The 20,922-nt window shown below is 41.0% G+C and overlaps 1 protein-coding gene across 7 annotated transcripts in view; it reads right to left on the reverse strand.

The window, feature by feature from the left end:
• The window catches only part of kif13ba (kinesin family member 13Ba), a 50,823-nt gene that overhangs the window by 26,181 nt on the left and 3,720 nt on the right, over window positions 1-20,922 (reverse strand). For all 7 annotated transcript variants that reach the window (XM_084928183.1, XM_084928199.1, XM_084928166.1 and 4 more), the window contains exons 3-8: window positions 17,318-17,411; window positions 2,906-2,918; window positions 2,417-2,477; window positions 2,197-2,289; window positions 1,480-1,660; window positions 107-194 (exon numbers count right to left, since the gene is read on the reverse strand). In XM_084928183.1, the coding sequence (XP_084784309.1) occupies window positions 107-194; window positions 1,480-1,660; window positions 2,197-2,289; window positions 2,417-2,477; window positions 2,906-2,918; window positions 17,318-17,411 (530 nt within the window). The remainder of the gene's footprint in view (window positions 1-106; window positions 195-1,479; window positions 1,661-2,196; window positions 2,290-2,416; window positions 2,478-2,905; window positions 2,919-17,317; window positions 17,412-20,922) is intronic.

The following is a 20,922-nucleotide window of genomic DNA, read 5'->3' on the forward strand; positions in this document are numbered from 1 at the left end:
GAACTGATCAGACAGGATGTGTGGTGCAGTGCTGCATGGTGGATGTTTGAGGTAGTAGGTGACATAAATGCATGAAAGGTTGTTTTGTTCAGTGAATTGTTTTTACCTTGTAGCTGGCCACCGCTAGTCGAGACAGGCCATCCACGTATGGACCCAAAACTTTATGTTCTCTCACCCGCAGTGTTTGCCTACCCCTGGGCATAGAAGAAAATGAGGTTTAAAACAAAGACACGCAACATGGTCACTCATGACCAATTGCATCCAATGCTTGAACAATGATGTCCAAGCAGGGGAGGCAGTAGAGGCTAGGCTTGCTCTGGTAACCAATAGAAGTCCACAGTGCACAGTTCACACTTTGTGAGCACTTGGCTCTCTGACCCCAATTCTAACTTGCCGCAGATCTAAGAACTTCATCATTATCTGACCCACAGCAGAGCGCATATGGCAGTCAGATGGTCTGCTAGTCTTTGGTCCGTTTTATTGAGGTTAAAAGTCATGCAGTGAGTGAAGGTCAAAGGTTATAGTGTCTGGGACAGCAGGCACAAGCCTGGGGTCCTGATTTACAGCTGACCTGCTAGACACGAACCGGACAAAAACAGTGACTGCAGGGCAGAATGCTAATCTTTTTATGCACTGACCACAGCAGCTGGTGGATCCAGAACAAACGACAGACTTTCACTGATTTATCAGCTAATCTGAGTTTATGTTAGAGCAGAGCTGCAAGCTGGTCATTTACCAGAAAAGTAGACTTACAGCAGATGTATTTTAGTTTATTGGAATTGTCATTATCATTATTAATGTGCTTTTTTTTTTTCAAATTATTTGGAAATAAAACGTTTAGCGTCTAAAATATTAGAAATATAAAACATTTTCTATCAATGTTTCTCCAAGAACAATTTCAGGGGTTGTGCCTGACATGCAGGTCAAACTCTCCAGATATTCCGTATACAATAATGTCAAATACAGAATATCTTCAATCATTTTTGCTTGAAGAATGCCTTGAACAATTCTAGACTTTCAAAACAGTTTCACATGCATTTTCTAAAAATCAACTTATTAATAAACGGAACAATAAATTAAAATGTGTTCTAATTCTTCAGTGCCTGTGTTTACAGTCTTTTAAATATGTAAAAATGAGTTTGCATTTGAAAATACACCGAAGACTGATGTAATTCTACACCTGCTGGTGCTGTTACAACCTTTGTGGGTTTTACAGTGAGTCAGCTCTAAGATGCTGAATCTAGTTTAATAGGATACTAATATTAGAAAGGCAGAATCTGCATTATAAGGATATGAGACAAAAGAAAAACGTTCTGTAAATCTAATACTCTATTGATTTAAATTTGGCTCGTGGAAGGGAACTCAACCAAAGGCAACTACTGAATTGTTTAGGATTTATCAGAGCTGCCACACCTTTCAAATGAAAAACGAAACCACCCACACATTTGTAAAAGGGCTGATTGAGGAATGAAATCATACCCTTTGGGATCGAGCAGATCTCGGACTTTCTCATTGTAGATCTCCATGTAGGAGACCTCAACAGTGAAACTCTCCTCCTCCCGCTGTTCCTTCTGTGTCCGTTCAAACAAAGCACTGCACAGTCGAGGTATCAGCCCTGGCTGATCCACTGAGCCCATCATAGTGTACGACTTTCCCGAGCCTGCAAACACGGAGACAAATACTCCAATTTAAGGAGACTGACTGCAGCAGGTATAGTTAAATGTAAAATAATTTCCTGTCTTTGTGGCAGCTGATACAGAACACTGCCACTAACACACAAAGTAATGATGGTACGATTGTGAAATTATTAAAGAATGATTTCACCTGACAAACAAGTAAAGGGTTCGACTCATTATGACTCATGTGTAGACAGTGGATCAATTTATGAGCTCCAACTTGCTGTCGCAGGGTCAAGATTATATGTAAAGTAAGAGTATGATAAGTGCTCTACACATTATGGGACATGAGATATCTGAAACATGTGCATGTATTTTAACTTCTGTGTCTTATTTGTACTGAAGAAATGCAAGTCGGTACAAGTGGTAGTCCACAAAGACACTCCTAAAAAAGCTTTAAGGCAATAAAAGATAGATAGAAATCTGCCACATACTGTAACCAACCCCTGTTGTTAAGTTAGACGCTCTGTCGTAAAATAAGATTCACCATAAATATGTGAGTTGTCTAAGTGTAAATTACCAGTTTGTCCATAGGCAAATATACAGGCATTGTAGCCCTGGAAGGCATTGTGGAGAAGACTTTCCCCAAGGCACTGGAACACCACCTCCTGACCTGCAGTTAAGTGGCACAAACAGACATAGTCAGTCAGTATAACTGAAGTATATATTTAGTTAACACATCTGGTAGTGATATTTTAATGCAATTTCTTTTTGAATGATTAAAATAAAAATTTACATACCTGCAAATTTTTCCTTATCTGTCTCATCCATGGACCAGAAACAATAATCGTAGGCAAAAACCTGTAAACACACAGACAAAACAGCACCACCATGAGATGTTATACTGGAATATGTAGTCGCACAAGCCACCACAGTAAAAAACGTGTATATTATGTTTTTAAATGCTCAAATTGTGTAATCATAGCGACCATCAAGTCTCAAACGACGATGAAAATAATCACATACAGCAAAGAGAACCAGTGGGAAAAAACATTCAGTTTCTAGGGAACAAGTATTGCCTCAGGATTAAAATAAAGGTTGATAAATTAAACAAACCCTTTTGGCAATAATGGTTTTACAAATCATTACTTTATATCGCTGCCTGTATGGTTGCACACAGCTCAGAAACTGAGCTGAAGTAGTACAGCGGTGCCTTTGTTTAAAACAGATGATTCACAACCATGGAATTAGTGTTGAAAATGTCTGTGTGTGTATTTGTGTGCCGTTACCTTGGACTGACTCCTGATGATGTTGGGAGGATCGAGGTCAACGGGAACATGTGGAAAGACAGAAAGACGGCATTTAGTGCAAATTAAAAGGATGCAGTAGGATGGGCTTTCAAGGCTAATTTTGACCCTAGCATGCAGAGATAAAAAGAGAAAGAAATTTATATGTGGGTGGACAGACAGGCAGACTGGATTAAAGTCATTTGCTTTAGGCTTTCCTTGTTTTAACATTTACTTTAAAACATATCCATTGTTGTACTTGTTTACAGCTTCTGTGTCACATGTCAAAAACAGCCTCTCGGGGGATTTGGGTGTGTATCTGGGTGTTAGGGTGGGCGCTGCATCCATCTCTGAGGGCGTAGTAAATCGTTTCAGGAATGCGTGTGTGAGAATAGCACTGGATGTGTGAGATAGAGGGGTACTGAAGCTGGCAGTGTGTTGACATTGTCTATTGCATTCAGATGATGGTGTGGAACAGTTGCTGGGATGAGGTCATAAGCAGATATTAAAGGGAAAAATAATGAAAAAACGGTAACCTTTAAAAAGAAGTGGAACAGCTCTGTGTATCTGCGCAAGCTTTTACAGAAAAACTAAGGAAATATATACACAAGCAGCCTCAGTCATACACACGACAGACATCATGAGCTTTTAGCCAACAGCTATGTCCTTCAAAATGGTTTCCTCCAGTAAACAGACGGGAACTCCATCTGGTTTTCTCTGCATATGAGGAAATGTCAGTACAGGCTAACCTAATTTTAAATAGTATGTGCTGAAAATGAATTATAAGCTCTTAAGCTGGCAAATCAATGACTCTAAGTTACAGAAGCATAAACATTTGACATCAACCTGCTCCACAGATTATAAGAAATACATCAATTAGAGCATGGTTTTACATTATTATATGCATGAAGTAAATGAGTATGTGTCTGTAAATATGTGCATGTGATTCCAGTTTCCACATCTTGGAGTAAAAGTGGACTGTTCAATCAATTCAATCATTCTTACTTCCCACAAAAAACACAACAAAATGTGTGAATCTGAGTGTGCAGAGAAAACCAACCATTTTAGAATTGTCATTACAATATGAAGTATGACTGAATACTGGTAAATCAAGCCTGGTGTAAGGTTACTAGCAGCCAGCTTAACTGTCAAATCTCCTAAGGTGCTTAAGCACAATAATTATGCAAGTTCGCTTCAGGCCACATTTTACAAGATGGATCATTTAAACTTAGGCAAGCGATCGCATTTGACGCATTTACTGAAGTGGTGCCAAGACGCCGTTATTACTTAGTGAGAAAGAAAAAGAGCTGGAGGCCATACACAAAACATTCTACTGCAGCAACTCAACTGGATTTTCTATTCTGGAGAAATCGCAATCATTTTGTTTTATATGGTTTACTCGCACCCGTTCTAAGTGCCAATCTCTTTTGATCAGCATTGCACTTCACGCTGCATTCCTATTGGTTTGTTATTAGACACGGGTCAAACCAGGGCTCACAGCATGAGACAGTCATCCTAAATTTGACACTGTCTGAATTTTGTCCCAGGATTTATCTATTAACCCTGAACCTCTCACAGTGCTACACAGGACTACCAATCTGTGGTTAGGGTCAGGCCGAACTCTATCCATCCTAACTCTCCTCTCCTGTCACCTTCTTCCTCCATTAGTGCAGTGGTGGTGCTGCCCAAAGGGTGAGGGCAGCTGTCAGCCAAAGAGCTGCATCAAGTCAGATCATCATCTGACTCGATGGCTTGAGGAAAGAGATTTCTAGCGGTTTAAAAACCCACACTCAGAAATACTTCTGCCACCAAGGCCTACAACCTTTCACCGGCTTCCTTCTAAAACACATTACTGTACAGCTTAACATTCAGCAATGAAAGCCTTGCTTAACCGAACTGTTCCCATTAGCATTAATCCTTTGTCTAAATATCTGAAACACATTTAGGCCCTCATAAAGATGGCATCACAAGAAAACACACTTGCACAAAGACATCCTCACACCTGTTTCCTTTTACCCATGCACATTCTTTATAAACCACTATAGCTGCAGTTCTTGCACAAACCAGCCAGCAATCTGTAACACTTCATATTTCACAGACGTTCCACTGCTGATGTGTTGCATTCAGAGAGCAGATGCACGCAGACCGATTCCTATCTGCTGTGCAATTGATACCAGTAGCTATTCTTCAATAAGTATCCAATTAGGACTTCCTACAAATGTTTTAGAGGGTTTTGTTAATGCTAAAAAGAAGTTTATTTAAGTTCCCAAGTTAAAATTCATTAATAACATTTACTCTCTTAAAGCACAAAAAAGGGGATGAGGTAGGAGTAATTTTATACACTATAGTTGTCATCCACACCCTTATTTTCAGATTTTTTTTTTTTTTTAAATCCTATTCTTGGGGGCTTTTCAAAAGTCTCCCTGCAGATGCATCTCCAATTCAAGGATGAAGCTAACTTGACAGGTTTTGACATACACAGTGATGACAGCTGTCACAATTGCTTCAAAGGCTGCTGGCAAGAAGGGTCACCCATGTTTTGCGTGATATGAAGCTAGGGACCCCCCCTGACCAATGAGCGAGGAGAATGAGACGGTCAGGAGAGCTGTGAACCCGCCTCGTGCACTTCTATTAGTCCCTCCCTGCTTCGGCCTACTCCTCTGCTCTGATCGCCGTCATTTAAAAAATAACTTAATGCATGGCTGCTTTTCCCCCCTCCTCTCTCTCTCTCTTCTGTTCTTGCATTCCTTCTCTCTCTCTCTCTCTCTCTCTCTCTCTCTCTCTCTCTCTCTCTCTCTCTCTCTCTCTCAGACTGTACCATCCATGGCGATGTAGGGAGGAACAGGAGTGGATGATGGAAAGAAGGCTGAAGGTAGCCAAGGGGTTTAAGGAGGAAAGAGCCTGAGTCTGAGACTGGAATGTTAAGCTGAAGCACAAAGAGCATAAGAGCAACACGGCACATACTGATGGCACATGACAACAGTTTTAGAACAGTTTACACAGGTTGGTATGTTATAGAACAATTGGCCCTCACATGGTGTGTAAATGATTAAATGACTTGAATTTATCCTCCTATATTAACAAACTGTACTTTCCAGACAGCATACAATGTTTTATACATAGCACATTTTAAACCTCTGCACATTCACTGTATATGTGCAACAGCAACCTGCTATTCTTCCGATGAGCAAAAGTCAAATACTATAGAGAGTCTGCTGTTTCTGTCCTAGTTCTAACTGCTCGATGTTCTGAATGAGTAATTAATTAACCAGTTAGATGTATCAAGTCCCCCCCCCCCAAAAAAAAATAAAGCCAGAAAAAAATCCTTCTGAAAATGTATACATTCAAGACTCACTGTAGTTTAAGTGTGTCTGCAGTGATCATGTAAGTACTGCTTTCAACAAGTACAACAGGAACAACGCTTTCAAATCCGGGGACCAGGAGGCATACAGTGTTGCCAGGGCCAACCTGAGAAGAGGCATTAAGACTGCCAAGCAGCAGCACAGGAGGCGTATCGAGGCCAGGTTTGAGAACAACACAAACCCAAGGCAGGTCTGGGAGGGCATCAGGGCTATCACGGACTACAAAAGGAGAACACCATCACCCTCAGCCGACAGTTCTATTCTGGCTGAGGATCTAAATCTCTTTTATGCCCGTTTTGATAGGGAGAACACCGACCCTGTCCTGTCCCCTCTCCCTTCAACCGACCCTGCTCCAGTCCTGAGCACTCATGAGCTGAGGCGTGTGTTCCGGAGCATTAACACCAGGAAGGCGGCCGGGCCAGATGGAGTGCTGGGCCGGGTGCTAAAAGACTGTGCTGCGGACCTGGCGGACGTCTTCACCTCTATATATAACACCTCGTTGTCCTGTTCACTGGTACCATCCTGTTTCAAAGCAGCAACCATCGTTCCCATCCCAAAACAGTCAAATGTCACATGTCTGAACGATTTCAGACCTGTGGCACTCACCCCCATTCCCGCCAAATGCCTGGAGAGACTGGTCATTAAACACATCAGAGCTGCTTTTCCACCATCCCTGGACTCGCACCAGTTTGCATACAGGGAGAACCGGTCAACCGAGGATGCGATCGCCACAGTGCTGCACACATTACTGAAGCACTTGGAACACAGGAACACCTATGCACGGCTCCTCTTTGTAGACTACAGCTCGGCTTTTAATACCATCCGGCCATACAAACTCCGTCCCAAACTCCACCAACTGGGACTTAACTCCTCTCTGTGCAACTGGATTGTGGACTTCCTCACTAACCGTAGACAGAGTGTCAGAGTGGGTAAGAACACCTCTTCCACCCTTGTGGTCAACACTGGTGCCCCTCAGGGGTGTGTCCTGAGCCCTCTGCTATACACTCTCTTCACCCATGACTGTATTTCCTCCTGCGCGTCCAATCTCATTGTTAAGTTTGCCGATGACACTACAGTGCTCGGACTTATATCCAACAACGATGAGACAAACTACAGGACAGAGGTGCAACAACTAGAGTCATGGTGCCACGACAATAACTTGGTCTTAAACACCAAAAAGACCAAGGAGATCATTGTAGATTTCCGGAGGAAGGGTCATAACAACCATCTGCCTCTCTTCATTGGCAGTGAGACGGTGGAGAGGGTGAGTAGTTTTAAATTCTTGGGGGTAACTGTGACCGAGGACCTGTCCTGGGGCAACCATATCACCTCAGTTGCACGGAAGGCCCAACAGCGCCTCTACTACCTGAGGAGACTGCGGAGCGCACACATTCCCAGATCTCTGATGTTGAACTTCTACAACTGTGCCATCAGCAGTGTTCTGACGTATGGATTTCTAGTGTGGTTCCCCAGCTGCACCAAGGCCGATCAGCAAGCACTCCAGCGGGTGGTGAAAGAAGCTGGCAGAATTATTGGAACAAGTCTGCCAGAGATTAGTAATATCTTCCCCACTCGCTGTCTGAGGAGGGTGCATAGTATCCTGCGGGACCAACATCACCCTGCGCGCCACCTTTTCCACCTGCTGCCCTCAGGGAGAAGGTACAGGTCTATACAGGCCAGAACATCCAGATTGGCCAACAGCCTGTATCCACAGGCTGTGAGGCTTCTGAACTCTCTGCCCCCCTCTCACGGACAATAACCATATCCAACTTTCTAATAGCACTGAGCTGGTCTGCATTGGTGCATCATATCTTTATTCTCTCTCCCCCTCCTGCCCCCCCCCCCCTCTTTCTTAAATAGATAACTATCATATCTGACATCATATCTCACAGTACAATAATATTGAATGGGTTGCATTGTTGTACTTTGTCATGTTTCTCAGGTTTTTGTCGGAATTTCTTATGAACATTACTTGTCATGTTCTCATGTTGTTGCTAAGGATTGTCTTATTGCACTGGAGTCACACTGGGTTAAATATTTACACTTGGGTTTTAAGGGGTATTTATTATTTTCTTCATTATTGTATTTATGGGTTGTACGGAAGCCCCAAACGCAATTTCATTGTTCTCTGACAATAAATACTTAAATTCTTAAATTATTAAGCCCCAAACCAAATTGAAGCCCAAGTAAATCTAGTTCAGTTTCTCAATCCCTGTGATGCACTTTTAGCGGAGTTCTGGATGGTTACTTTCCCTGCCTGCATTCAACCCTTTGCAGCAATATGACAGAAAACTTGACCTACAAAATATAAATAGACTGCATCATTTGTATTATCAGGCAACTGAACAGTAGAGCAATTTGTACACAAATAAGACAGACCAAGCTGTTTATGCGGCTTGGCTTTGATATGAACACTGAAATTAAGGCTGCAGATTTTTTGATGTTTAGGACAGGAATAATAACTAAGTTCCACCATCTCATACACTCAGGGTTAGTTTACTACTACTACTAAAATCCACACCTGGGAGAGGATATAGTAAAGGTGGCAGTGACTATGGCAGCCTATTTATATATTTGTGCGATCAGCCAGTGCTCTCCTGCTCCCCTCTGGTGCTAAGCAGGTAAAGTATGCTCAATTTATTGATGTGCTTACATTTAAGCTCTCTTCTTATCGCTGCACTACAGGCCAAACAAAGTCCATTTATCTCCAAGATGTTCATGGAAAAGTCAAATATTCAATCGACTGCTCACAGGACACCAAAACAATTCAATTTCTCACACATTTTAATTTTAGTTTTCATGGCTGTCACTTTCAGACAACAAAACTTATGGATTAAAGATTGCTGTGGACCTAACTCTGTATTCTCAAATATTAAAGCTAAAAGCAAATGAACGTGTTAGCTTGGACTTCGCTGTTATTGGTTAAATCCTATCAGACATTCAGATAAGAGATCAGCTCGACCCAAATTCAAAAGCTGATGGAATACTGGTCACAATGTACTTATTTTTGCGCTGATCTATTCTGTTTTTATATTACATGTGACAGCAGGAGCTAGCAGGAGAGCTAATGTAGGAAGCTACATTAGGAACAGTGAAGCAGAAACAGTTTGGAGGTATTTAACACCACCTTTACCAAGACCTTTTGTTTGCGTGTTTGGTAAAGTTTTTCACTTAACTGCAAAAGATGACTATGATGATCTGATAGGAATGTAAATCTCCAATGAGATGAAGCTTTGACCTCATAATTTATTTTTTTTTTAAATCCCTTAATAGTCTTGCCCCTTGTTATTTCTCTGAGTTGCTTCACCCTTGCACACCATCCCATGCTCTTAGTTTAGCTAACTAGATGCTTTTGACTGTCCCAAAGATATTTTATACATCCAGAGGAGACAGTCTTTGCAGTTTTGGCTCCTAAGATATGGAATGCCCTGCCATTGGAGGTCAGACAGGTTCCATCTCTTGCTGCTTTTAAAACTTATTGAAAAACACATCTTTTCTCCTTGGCTTTCAACCGAGAGTAAGTTGTTATCCGTCTTAAATTTTTACCCTTAGTATGTACCGTTACCATTTCAAATGTTCGGCCATCTTCTATGAATTAAGTCAGCGGTCCCCAACCCCCGGGCCTCGGACCAGTACCGGTCCGTGAGTCGTTTGGTACCGGGCCGCGAGAGTTGAGGCTCAGGTGTGAAATGTATGGTTTTCAGGGTTTTTATTGGTTTCCAGCGTTATTTTGTTATCGTTTTTATCGTTAACTCGGTTTTCCTGGGTCTTTTCACGTGTGTTATGAATAAATCTTTTTTTCGGTACCGGTACTAGTTTTATTTTGTTGTATTTATCCGCGACACCTTAAAGGCCGGTCCATGAAAATATTGTTGGGCATAAACCGGTCCGTGGCGCAAAAAAGGTTGGGGACCGCTGAATTAAGTTATAGCTGATTAATTGTTACATTGACACTTTGGTCAGTTGTTATGTTGTTTTTTAAAGCGCTTTGGAAATAAAGTGATGATGATGAACATTTCTACATTTTCTCTTGTTACATCCACAAACGGATGTATTTTATGTGATAGACACAAAGTAGCCCATAACTGTGAAGTGGAAAGAAAATTAAAGTTTTGTATTTAGCCCTCCTGAGTCAATTCTTTTTTGAACCTTTAATTTTTGGCAATTACAAGTCTTTTGGGCGTAGTTCTCAACTGCTAAGTATCTACTTTTAAGATTTGGGCAGTGACTATAGATAAAAATTAGCATATGGCTAAATCTGATACATTTACAGCAATGTTTATTAATGTACATTGTCCCTCCTATAAAAACAAAAAAACAAAAACAAAATAACAACAACAACACAAGCTCCACCCCAAATTCTCTTTTTGAAAATAGCTCTAGTGCAGTCAGATTGGAGGGACAGCGTCTGTGAAAAGCCATTTTCAAGTCTTGCCACAGATTCTCAATAGGATTTATTGGACTTTGGGCCATTCTAACACAAATATGCTTGTAATGTGCAACATTGTAGTTCTGACTGTAGTTTTGGTGTGGTTGTACTACTGGAAATTCTACTTTGTGCTCCTTGCCTGGACTGTCAGTTTAGGTGGCTGACCATATCTTGGTAGGTTTGCTTTAATGGACTGCACAATGCTCTGCGAGATTCTCAAAGCTTGGAATACGTTTTCAAAACCTCCACAACTTCATCCCTGAACTGTGTGGTGTGTTACTTGGTCTTCATGATGCCATTTGCTATTAATCATTAGTTATTATTAATCTTTTTTTTTTGGGGGGGGGGGGGGTTCCCCCACAGCATGCCTTTTGTCCAGCCTTCCACACATCACCCCCATCCAGTTGCAGCAGATGGCTGCCCCTTCCTGAGTCTGGTTCTGTCAGAGGCTTCCTTCTGTTAAAAGGGAGTTTTTCCTTCCCACTGTTGCCAAGTGCTCGCTCATAGGGGATCATCAGATTGTTGGCTTTTGTCTGTATTATTGAAGGGTCTTTAACTTACAAAATAAAGAGCCTTGAGGCAACTGTTGTTGTGATTTGGTGCTAGATAAATGAAAAACTGAATCAATTCTGAATTCTCAAACAAACCTCTGAGGCTGTCACAGAACAGCTGTATTTATACTGAGATTCAAGTATGACAGGTGGACTATTTACTAAACAGGTGACTTCTGAAGGCAACCGGTTGCACTGGATTTTATTTAGGGTTGTCTGAGTAAAGGGGGTTGAATACACCAGACTTTTTAGATTGTTATTTGGAAAAAGAAAATGAACACTATATAACATTTTCCTTCCAATTCACAAAGCCAATGCATCAGTATCACCTCTACTTGCAAGAGCAGGAATAATGTGGAGTCATAAGCCTGCATGTCACTCTTTTCCATCTTGATTCTAATGCAGACATTTTATTAGTGGACCCCCAACACATGGTTGGTTCACGCTGAACAAGTTAAGCACCCCCCCCCCCCTTACTTTACATTCAAGTGCCATCTTTTCGACATTAACACAAACACTGTAGAGTATTCACTCCCAACACAAATCTTATTGAGCACAATAAAACCACACTTACAAGCACAATGTATACTGCCCTCAGACATATGGTGTTACACACACCTCATCCAGCATCAATTCAAGATAAGGGGCCACATCGCCACTTTTGTGTATCGCCTTGGAAACCAAGTCGCCTGTATTTGCCTCATTGACATCTGATGGGAGACAGATCTTTGTCAGAGTGTGTCAACATTCAGCTTCACGAGTCCAAAGCAAACAGCCTCAGGTCATCATGCAAACCGCAGTGACTGATGACATGGCTGTAGGGCAGTTAGCTGCCTGCTTATCGGACACACAAGTGCAAAGTACCCTTGCAAAGCAATGCAGATCCTGGAGGTAAGGACATCTCTGGTAAGAAAGGACACATGGAAAAACACCAAGGATACTAAGTTTAATGAGAGATTTAATATAAGACGAAAAAAAGACCAAAAAATCCCCCACAAAAAACTCATTAACCTTGGTTGACAGAGTGAATAGGGAGGTAGATAATTACATCATTAATGTATCTTTGATGGTCAAGAAATTTCCAACTTCAATCAAAAATGTATCACCATTATAGTGAGTCACAGAGTGGTCCCCTGAACAACTAAAGTGTGGTCTGCCCAGGAAAAACTGAATCAGACCCACACACAGGACACACAACTGAAAGGGAAAAAATAAGGAAATGCCTGCTGAGTCCTTTCAAATACTTGTAGTTGGTATCCGCACTACAAAGTTGTTTTTTGGTTATTTTTGTTAGTTGTTTTTGTTGCCTCCCTCAAAGGTTTTACCCAGGGGAGAAAGAAAATCACCAGTAGTGTAATAAAATATTTTTAACTTAAAAATATAATTACAATAATAATACAATACAGAGTCATTAACGGGCAAGTGAACACCCTGTAAATGAACCGTCTTAGTGCTGAGGTGCGTCATTTCAGTCCAATGTTGAAAAACGGCTAGCAGAGAAAACTTGTGCTTTAATAATTTTATTATTTAATAATTTTATTGTCGTACAGGCTGTCGTAAAGAGGCTGCAAGTAAGCCTAAATACAAAGGACAAGCTCTGTTGTGTTAATTTTGTTTAAGGTTTAGGGCGATCGTGGCTCAAGAGTTGGCAGTTCGTCTTGTAATCGGAAGGTTGCCGGTTCGAGCCCTGGCTCGGACAGTCTCGGTTGTTGTGTCCTTGGGCAAGACACTTCACCTACCGCCTACTGGTGATGGCCAGAGGGGCCGATGGCGCGATATGGCAGCCTCGCTTCTGTCAGTCTGCCCCAGGGCAGCTGTGGCTACAACTGTAGCTTGCCTCCACCAGTGTGTGAATGTGAGAGTGAATGAATAGTGGAATTGTAAAGCGGTTTGAGGGTCTCGAAAAGCGCTATATAAATGCAATCCATTATTATTATTATTCACCCATCCTGTACACAACCTCGTCTGCTGGCTGCCTTTCTTTCCCTCCACATTGAACAAGACAGTCAGGTATGAGAACACAAGTTACATTTGGAAAAGTCCTAATCCTTATATTTCTATATGCTGATGTCTGTATTGGTTTACACAATAAGCTACAAGTCTTCAAAAAGTAATCGTCATTTAGCCTTGAAAAAAAGTGTCCTCTGCTTTGACCCACATTAAACTGGAGGTATATGTCTAAACTGAAACAACTAACAGGTGCTTGTGCATCAACTGTAAGGCATTCAGCACCAAGTCCATCTGGATGCATTTACTAATCAGGAGTAAGCTTGAGAGCAGATACCTTTTAAATGAAAGTTGTACTCCCAAGCTACCATTAGATATCAGATCAAGTAATCAGATCAGTGGCCATGACTTTCCCCTATCTGCCTGGTTAGAAACACAGGCCCTGACAACCTAAGAGAAGAAAATCCTTCATTTGTATTTAAACAGAACTAATCCTGAGTTTCGGCAACAACCCCCAACAAAAACACTTCTGGAGACGTTACTGAAAACTGTCTCACGGCAGAGATTAGGGGTCTACTACATTAGAAGGTGAACATTTCCACAGGTGAAGTTTTCAGCTTCTTTTTTAATTAATAACAAGGCAGTGTGTTTTCGTGCACAGCTAACGGTATGTCAGAAAGCAACCTTAGGTTAAGGAAACTGAGAATAACTCTGGACACACACACACACACAAACACACCCCTCCAAACGCCTTCGACGCTTATTCCCTTCCGATGCTGATGGTGGATCAAGGAGACCAGCGCTGCTGCAGGCCCAGATGTACTGTCTACATTGGCTGTCTCTCACCCTTTACCCATCCCTGTTGCTTGTCATGCGTTTCTTTGGTGTATTAAGAGTTTTTTCATGTGCTATGTGCAGAGGTGTTTTTTTTCTGTTCTCAAACTGATCTCCCTATTGAAGCTCAGTCTGGGGGGAGTTGTTTTTTTTCTCCTTATCTTTCCTCATGTGGTGCATTTTCCATTGTTAGACCTGTCTTCCCCATATGATGTTTTTCTGTAATGTATATATGGTCGGAGGGTAAGATGGCGCCACCATAGCGTGCAATAGGTCGGCAGCCTTAACATGAAATTTCCCACTCATGGGACTAATAAAGGTATCTTATCTTATCTTATACACCAGCCTTCATCCTTCAGCCCACCAACACTATGCTGATAATATATTGTACTAGTGGGCTGTATATAAATGCATATTGAGCTACCCTAAAGTTAAATAAACCTGTCACTGCTCTGTAGATGCCCAGCAAAATGATCCCAATCCTTTTGTGAAGGCCACATGTCACATGACCTCTGACTTAAAACTTCCTTCCTTGAGCTCATTTGTATAGCAAATGTCCTGTCCAATTTTCAAGCTGCCTATTGTTCCACACTAAGTGCTTTTACACAGTGTAAGCCACAGTTCTGACAGTCTGTAGTGGTTTGTTTAACATTGTTATTATTGTTTGAATTATATTAACAAGTGCAGTAATAAGACTCTACTTAATGCCAATTAAAGTAAATAAATTTAAATGAGAGTCTAATAATAATAATAATAATAATAATAATAAAGCTAGTTTGTGCAGATAAAGCTATCAGTAAAGATGACGTTATCTTCTGCCCAGCTTTAAACAGAGGACCTTTATAACTCAGTAACTTAAACAAATAGTGTGCACCTGCAACACCCTAACCTTTATTGCACCCACTCCAGTCTTTCGAAACCTTAACAACCAGGAAACTTGGTGAGTAAAAGATAATCCTCAAATGTAAACACCATGTCAATGAAACCTGGACCCAAGCAAACAAAATAAAAACAGCATCTGCAAACAACACTCAGTCAGCCCATCCTTCTGTCACTTCGTTAGTCCTTTGTCACTGACAGACAGTGGGAGAAGCGGCAGCGCTGCTCTTGTTCAGGCCACCATAAAAGTCACCTCTAGGAAGTTTATGGGCGACAGATGCTCGTGTAAATGAGGCTTTTCCCCCCCTCTTCCATCTTCTCCTCAATCAAGGAAGGGGCTTTACGGTCACTGGCAGTGACCCAGAGTTAACCTCCTCGTGCGTTGCTAAGGAAACAGAAGAGTTGAGAAAAAGGGAGGAAGCCCAGGCACAAGGAGTTGAGCAGGAGTCAAGTCTGTCTTTTTATATATACAACTCTCTCTGTCTGCGTGCATCTCGATGGTGCAGTCTTTCTTCTAGGCATATCTCACACACACACACACACACACACACAGTGCTGCTGTCTGCTCATGAACGTCAGCCTGAAGCCATTATTCACCGCGTCTGATCTGGCAGTCTGCAGTCGGCTTCAGCAGTCACAAGGAGGTCTTTCTTCTGACACAGCTGGCTTCCACCAATATGGTCAGTAGTCAGAATCCGTAGTCAAGAATGATTAATAGATGATCTCAAACCATCAGACTAGACGAAAAAAGGTTAATTAAAATCGCTTACATCCCATCAATTTGAGACGCATTTTGAGCGATCTCTTAGTCTGGAACAACTTGGACACAAATTCACAGCACACACACAATCCTGTTCTGTGTTTTACAACCAAATCTAACACATCTTAATTCCTTCAGTACAGTAACTCAGACACCCCGAGCATGCCATTACCACCAACAGCAGCTGGTTAACAAGATGAGGCAGATGGAAAGCCAAGAGTGGAAAACAAGAGACAAGTGGTGTGAGTTAAAATCCACCTGCCTTGAAGAGGCCCAACAGGTGGCTGGTCTGCTTCCTGCCAAAAACTACATCATGAGGACATTCCAGACAAATCTGAGACAAGACCTCTTGAGAAACAGCAATTAGAGGGAGGATATAAGAAAATTCCCAAAGCACTGCAAGCCTCTCAGAAGACAAAAGGTAAAGGGCAAAAAAAGAATAAGAAAAAAAGCCAACTATAAATCTGTATGAGGGCAATAAAAGAGGGCTACTGGCAGCTCATGAGATGTGTGACTATTAAGGCCGTTAAAAGTAAGACACTGAAAGCACATCAATATTATTTTATCCTTTATTTTCTTACAATTTGGCTTAACCATTAAAAGTATGTCTATTCAGCCCATATCAGCATGGTGTCTCAGTGGTTATCAATGTTGCCTCATAGCTAAAGGTTCAAATACAGGCAGGACCCTTCTGTGTAGCGTTAACTCACTTATAAAGAAGAGAGAAAATAAATATCACAAAACAACAATCTGTTCAAGTGAATAAACACAAAATTACATTACAGTTTGTGCAACTTTGTAACGGAGGTATTTAAATTTCATGTCCGCAACATGTATTTTGTTTAGAATAGACAAAGTGTGGACATGTAGCTGTTGCGGTCAAGACAGCAGAGCTTGAAACCTTCTAAAATGACAAATAAAGTGTATGACTTGAACTTGGGTCTCTGGTGTGAGTGCTGAAACCTATACACTAAACACCAATAGTTTTTAAGTGTTAATGATTTAAACTTTTCTAGATCTAAACATATTTAGTAAGGCTGACATCACCACAAAAGGCATGATACTGCACTTTAACTGATGAATTTACAGTAGGTAATGACTAGGTCACATGTGTGACACCACTGGAGTGGAGTTTACATTATGCCTGTACGGGATTTCTTTGGGAGTTCCACTCTCTGCCACAATACCAAAAAAACACATGCTGCCTATTTTGGCCTAGGACACTCACAAAAGTTTCACTTCCTGGTAAAAACCCAGGCTAAAAATTGCTCCTTTCTCTTAAATACCCCTGGATAGTTTTGGCAGAATAAAAGTCAAATAGGGGTATTCTCAGGCAGGTTCTAGAGTTGTAAGAGCCAACTTTTTTCCATTGATTACTAAAATCATTTATGGATGTACATCTCTAATGGTCATAGTAGGTAATGTCCTCAGAAAATTTTCTGAGAATTTCTCAAGTCTGTTCCACCCACATCCTCTTGAATTGTGTCAACACATAACAATGTGAAATGACTGTTTTCATTCACTGCTGCACAAGACATGCATTGCAGCCCTCATTGAGAAAGAAAAAAAAAGGGGGGGGGGGGGGGAGGAATTAGGTGCCAGTGAAGAAAATACATCAGCTGTTGACATGAGTCACACTCTAAACAGACTTACCTAGAGTCTCCTTTTCCAAGGTTACCTCCTGCAGGATGGAGGATCGTCTGGTTTTTCACCATTTCCACAACACATTTAGTGTTTAATTCCTTTTCTGTGGATCAGAAAACACAAAGTGTTATTACTAAACGACTGAAGCTCAAAACCTCACACATCCCAGTCAATGCAACCATTCACAAGCAAACATAATATTTGGACCCAGAATCCTTAGTGTTATATACATGGCTGACACCAAGTAACTTTTACTAACACTGCTCTGATGGCCACGTCCTCCCTGCATAACAAGCAGGAGTTAAACTGCATTAGATATTAGCCGTAATTTCCTGTGGAACAAACATTATGTTTAAACAATTGTGTGTGCAGAAAAGCAATCACAGACTCAGAAAAAATGACCTTTTACTTTAGAGTAAGCATTTGGCTAATCAATACCCTGGTTATTTTGGGCACACAAACACATACAGAACTAAGGACGTTCCATTCTGACCGTGGCCTGTTCGTGCAGTGACGTAACACTTGGCCTTCAGACCACCCACTGCCCACTTCCAACTCAGCATGTCTGTCGGGAGACAGACACTCTCTCTATTTTTAAGATTAGACTTAAAATGTTTGATAAAGGCTATACTTAAATCTAGATCAGATGACACACTATAGTAAAAGTGGGTCGATTCTTGGCGTTTGATTGTCTCGCTATTACTGTAAGATCCACAACTTTATAATATAAAACAACTTGAGGGGACTTGTTATGATTTGACACTATATAGATTAAATTAAAAGCATGCATAAGGACTGGTCTTGATGCCTTTTTCATTTATTAAAAAAAAAAAAAAAAAAAAAAAAAAAAAAAAAAAAAAAGCTAGCTGTAAAAGTAACCACACTGGAAAATAACAATAAATAATTGAGACTGGTATGTCTCTCCATTCATCTGCCGTCCTTAGGAGACCTAATAATAGTTGTTTGCATACTCGCATGGTAGGTGCTGCCAGCATATCCTGGGCTTCCAACATCTGACAGAACTGCTTGTTTATTTGAATTAAAAAAAACATGTACTCATAGGAGAATATAACATTAGAGTCACTGGAACTTTAAAAAAAAATAAAAATAAAAAATCACCACTGTGTACAATTATACATTATTATTACTATAGTTCAGACTGTGGTTAAATGCCACAAAATACTGAATAAACATAATTAGTCAGTTTGTTATAAATTAATATTTAATCATAAGAATAACACAGCTACATACCACATCAATAGGATGTCTTTCTGTGTCAGCGGGAAGCATATTTGTTAAGACCATAAATATATGGCAGGGAATTGTGTTCTCCCTGGTAACGATATCCTCTTTAAAGTATCATAAAATTACCCTGTGATCAGAGGTCACAATGGGGTTCCTTAAAATGCAAATCAGTATTTGCTCAAGGTCATTTTTATTGATAATAAATACCATCCTTCCACCACCACATGACCTTGTTCAGGCCATGTGTACATATGCATGATAGAGTAGCAGTTTTATTACATTGTTGCTGTGCAAATTACCACCATATTCAGTAAATACTTCAGCCAAATCTTTAGATATGGGCTGTTAGACTTTTTATTAAACAAACAGTATATGAAATAGACGACTGTCAATAACCTCTCAACTGTGCAGTAGGCTTGCAAGAACATGTAGGGATGTTTCGATCATCAGCAAATGTGTTAGGACAGGAAAAACAGTTTGTGGTTTCAATTCCTTTCTGCAACAAGAACTGTCTAAAGCAGCGTTACAGAAGTGCTGTTTCTTCAGTCGTTTCTTTTTTTCAGTCATGACTGCTGGTATAATCAACAAGTCAGGGTGACGCATACACTCGCTCACCATGTGCCAAATCATAGCTTCACAACCAACAATTCAATATCACTATGAGAGGAGTGCAACAATATCTCCCAAATTCCATAAAATAATTTTTGAACCACAGTTGCACAATTAATCCACTTGATTGGATCACAAAGCAATAAACTTGCTTATTCTAATCCATTTCTAGGTAAATTGGTACCTGAATGACCTTTAAACATTAATTAATTTCACAGAATTAAAAGCTGGGAGGGTAAGACAGTTTGAGAATATTTATAACCCTAGTGCACAGAAGACATTAGTAGCCTTTCTCATGGTTTGGTGACCAAGTATGAAAAGTTAGCTTTATTGTTAAATAAAGCAATAAAACACGCTTTAGCAAAGGGCATTTCCAATTGCTGTGTAGCTGGTGAATATGTTGTATGTGGTTTTACATGCTGAATTATTAGCATAGCTGCCTTTGCCTAACAAACAAGATGCAAATAGTCACTTTATCTAGCTGGTACAATTTCTTACATACAATACAAATGGGAATCCCAATGTGTGTAGTTGTACATCTCCAGGCTTTTCTGGCTTAAGTGGACAGGGTTATGGACGCGAGCATGATTGGACCACATATAGTTGTGGTCCAAGGCACATAGGCACAAGAAGGCTGTATTGCTCGACTTAAAAGAAGTCAGTGCATTTTACAGAATTTTTTGTTAATTTGACAAATAACATGTACTTTATGCTTGAGCAAAATCAGTCTAACTTACAAAGATGTTCAAAATCAAAGGCCTTGTGATTTTCCGTGGGTGGAAGGGCAAAACTTGTCTGGTCGGCACCAAAGTTTACTGTATGCTGGAAAAACTGACGTCCGATGGGGAGGCCAAGTGTGGTCATTCAAATTAGAAATATTATGTATTTTAAGCTGAACTGTCTGCTTTGTGGAGCTTGCACTACTGTTTCAGGCATGAGGGTAGAGCCATGGAAACTTAATGTCAAAGGTCAGAGAACCTGAATCACGCTCCAATTCTTCTGCTGTCAAGGGCAGTACAAAGCAAAAAAAAGGAAAGCAAGAAAAAAAAAGGCAGGTTGATTCAACAGAGAGCCCATAACAGACAGAAAGAGCAAACGTTAAACAAGGGGGCTGACACAGACATACAGCTTTTAGAATGCAAACTTTCTGTTCTACTTTTTCCTTCTGTTGCTGCAGCCTACATTACCCATGTGCCCCATGTGCAGCAGCTGTACTTTCTGCTCAGCAGAGAGGAAAGTGTGATGTAGCATGGTTGAGAGGATAAATGTACCCATTGTTATCTGCCTCTCGTTGCTCCATAACCAGCTCCCACTTTCCACTGGCCTTCCCTGGGCTACCGGTGCTGAGGTTTGGCACCACAGCACTGACATCAGCCAGGAAGCTGATTGGCCGCGGTGTTGCCGTTGCTACGCCTGAGGTTGCTCTGTTCTTCGAAGTCCACAGCCATGGGAACATGGAGGATTATGCAACGTTAGCAAATACTCATTCAGACTCACTCCCTTCCTGCCTTTGTCCAGCTAGGCAGCTACACCACCTCTCCTCCTCAACCTGGAATACATGGGGACAGTGGCCTTAGGTTAAAGGGGCCTGCTTATTATTTCAGACTCTGAATCACCACACCAGCTAGGGAAAGCTGAGAGGAAAGTGCTCTCCCTTAACTACCATGACTGTTTCCAGAAACAGCTGTGTGATGGTGGAGAACAGAGTAAGAGCTGTGGCTGAACAGATCAAAGGTGCGAATGTGTGAACTGGAAAACCA

This window comes from Perissodus microlepis, chromosome 1 (genome assembly GCF_051167445.1).
Source record: "Perissodus microlepis isolate ML-2025 ecotype Zambia chromosome 1, ASM5116744v1, whole genome shotgun sequence".
NCBI classification, from domain to species: Eukaryota; Metazoa; Chordata; class Actinopteri; order Cichliformes; family Cichlidae; genus Perissodus; species Perissodus microlepis.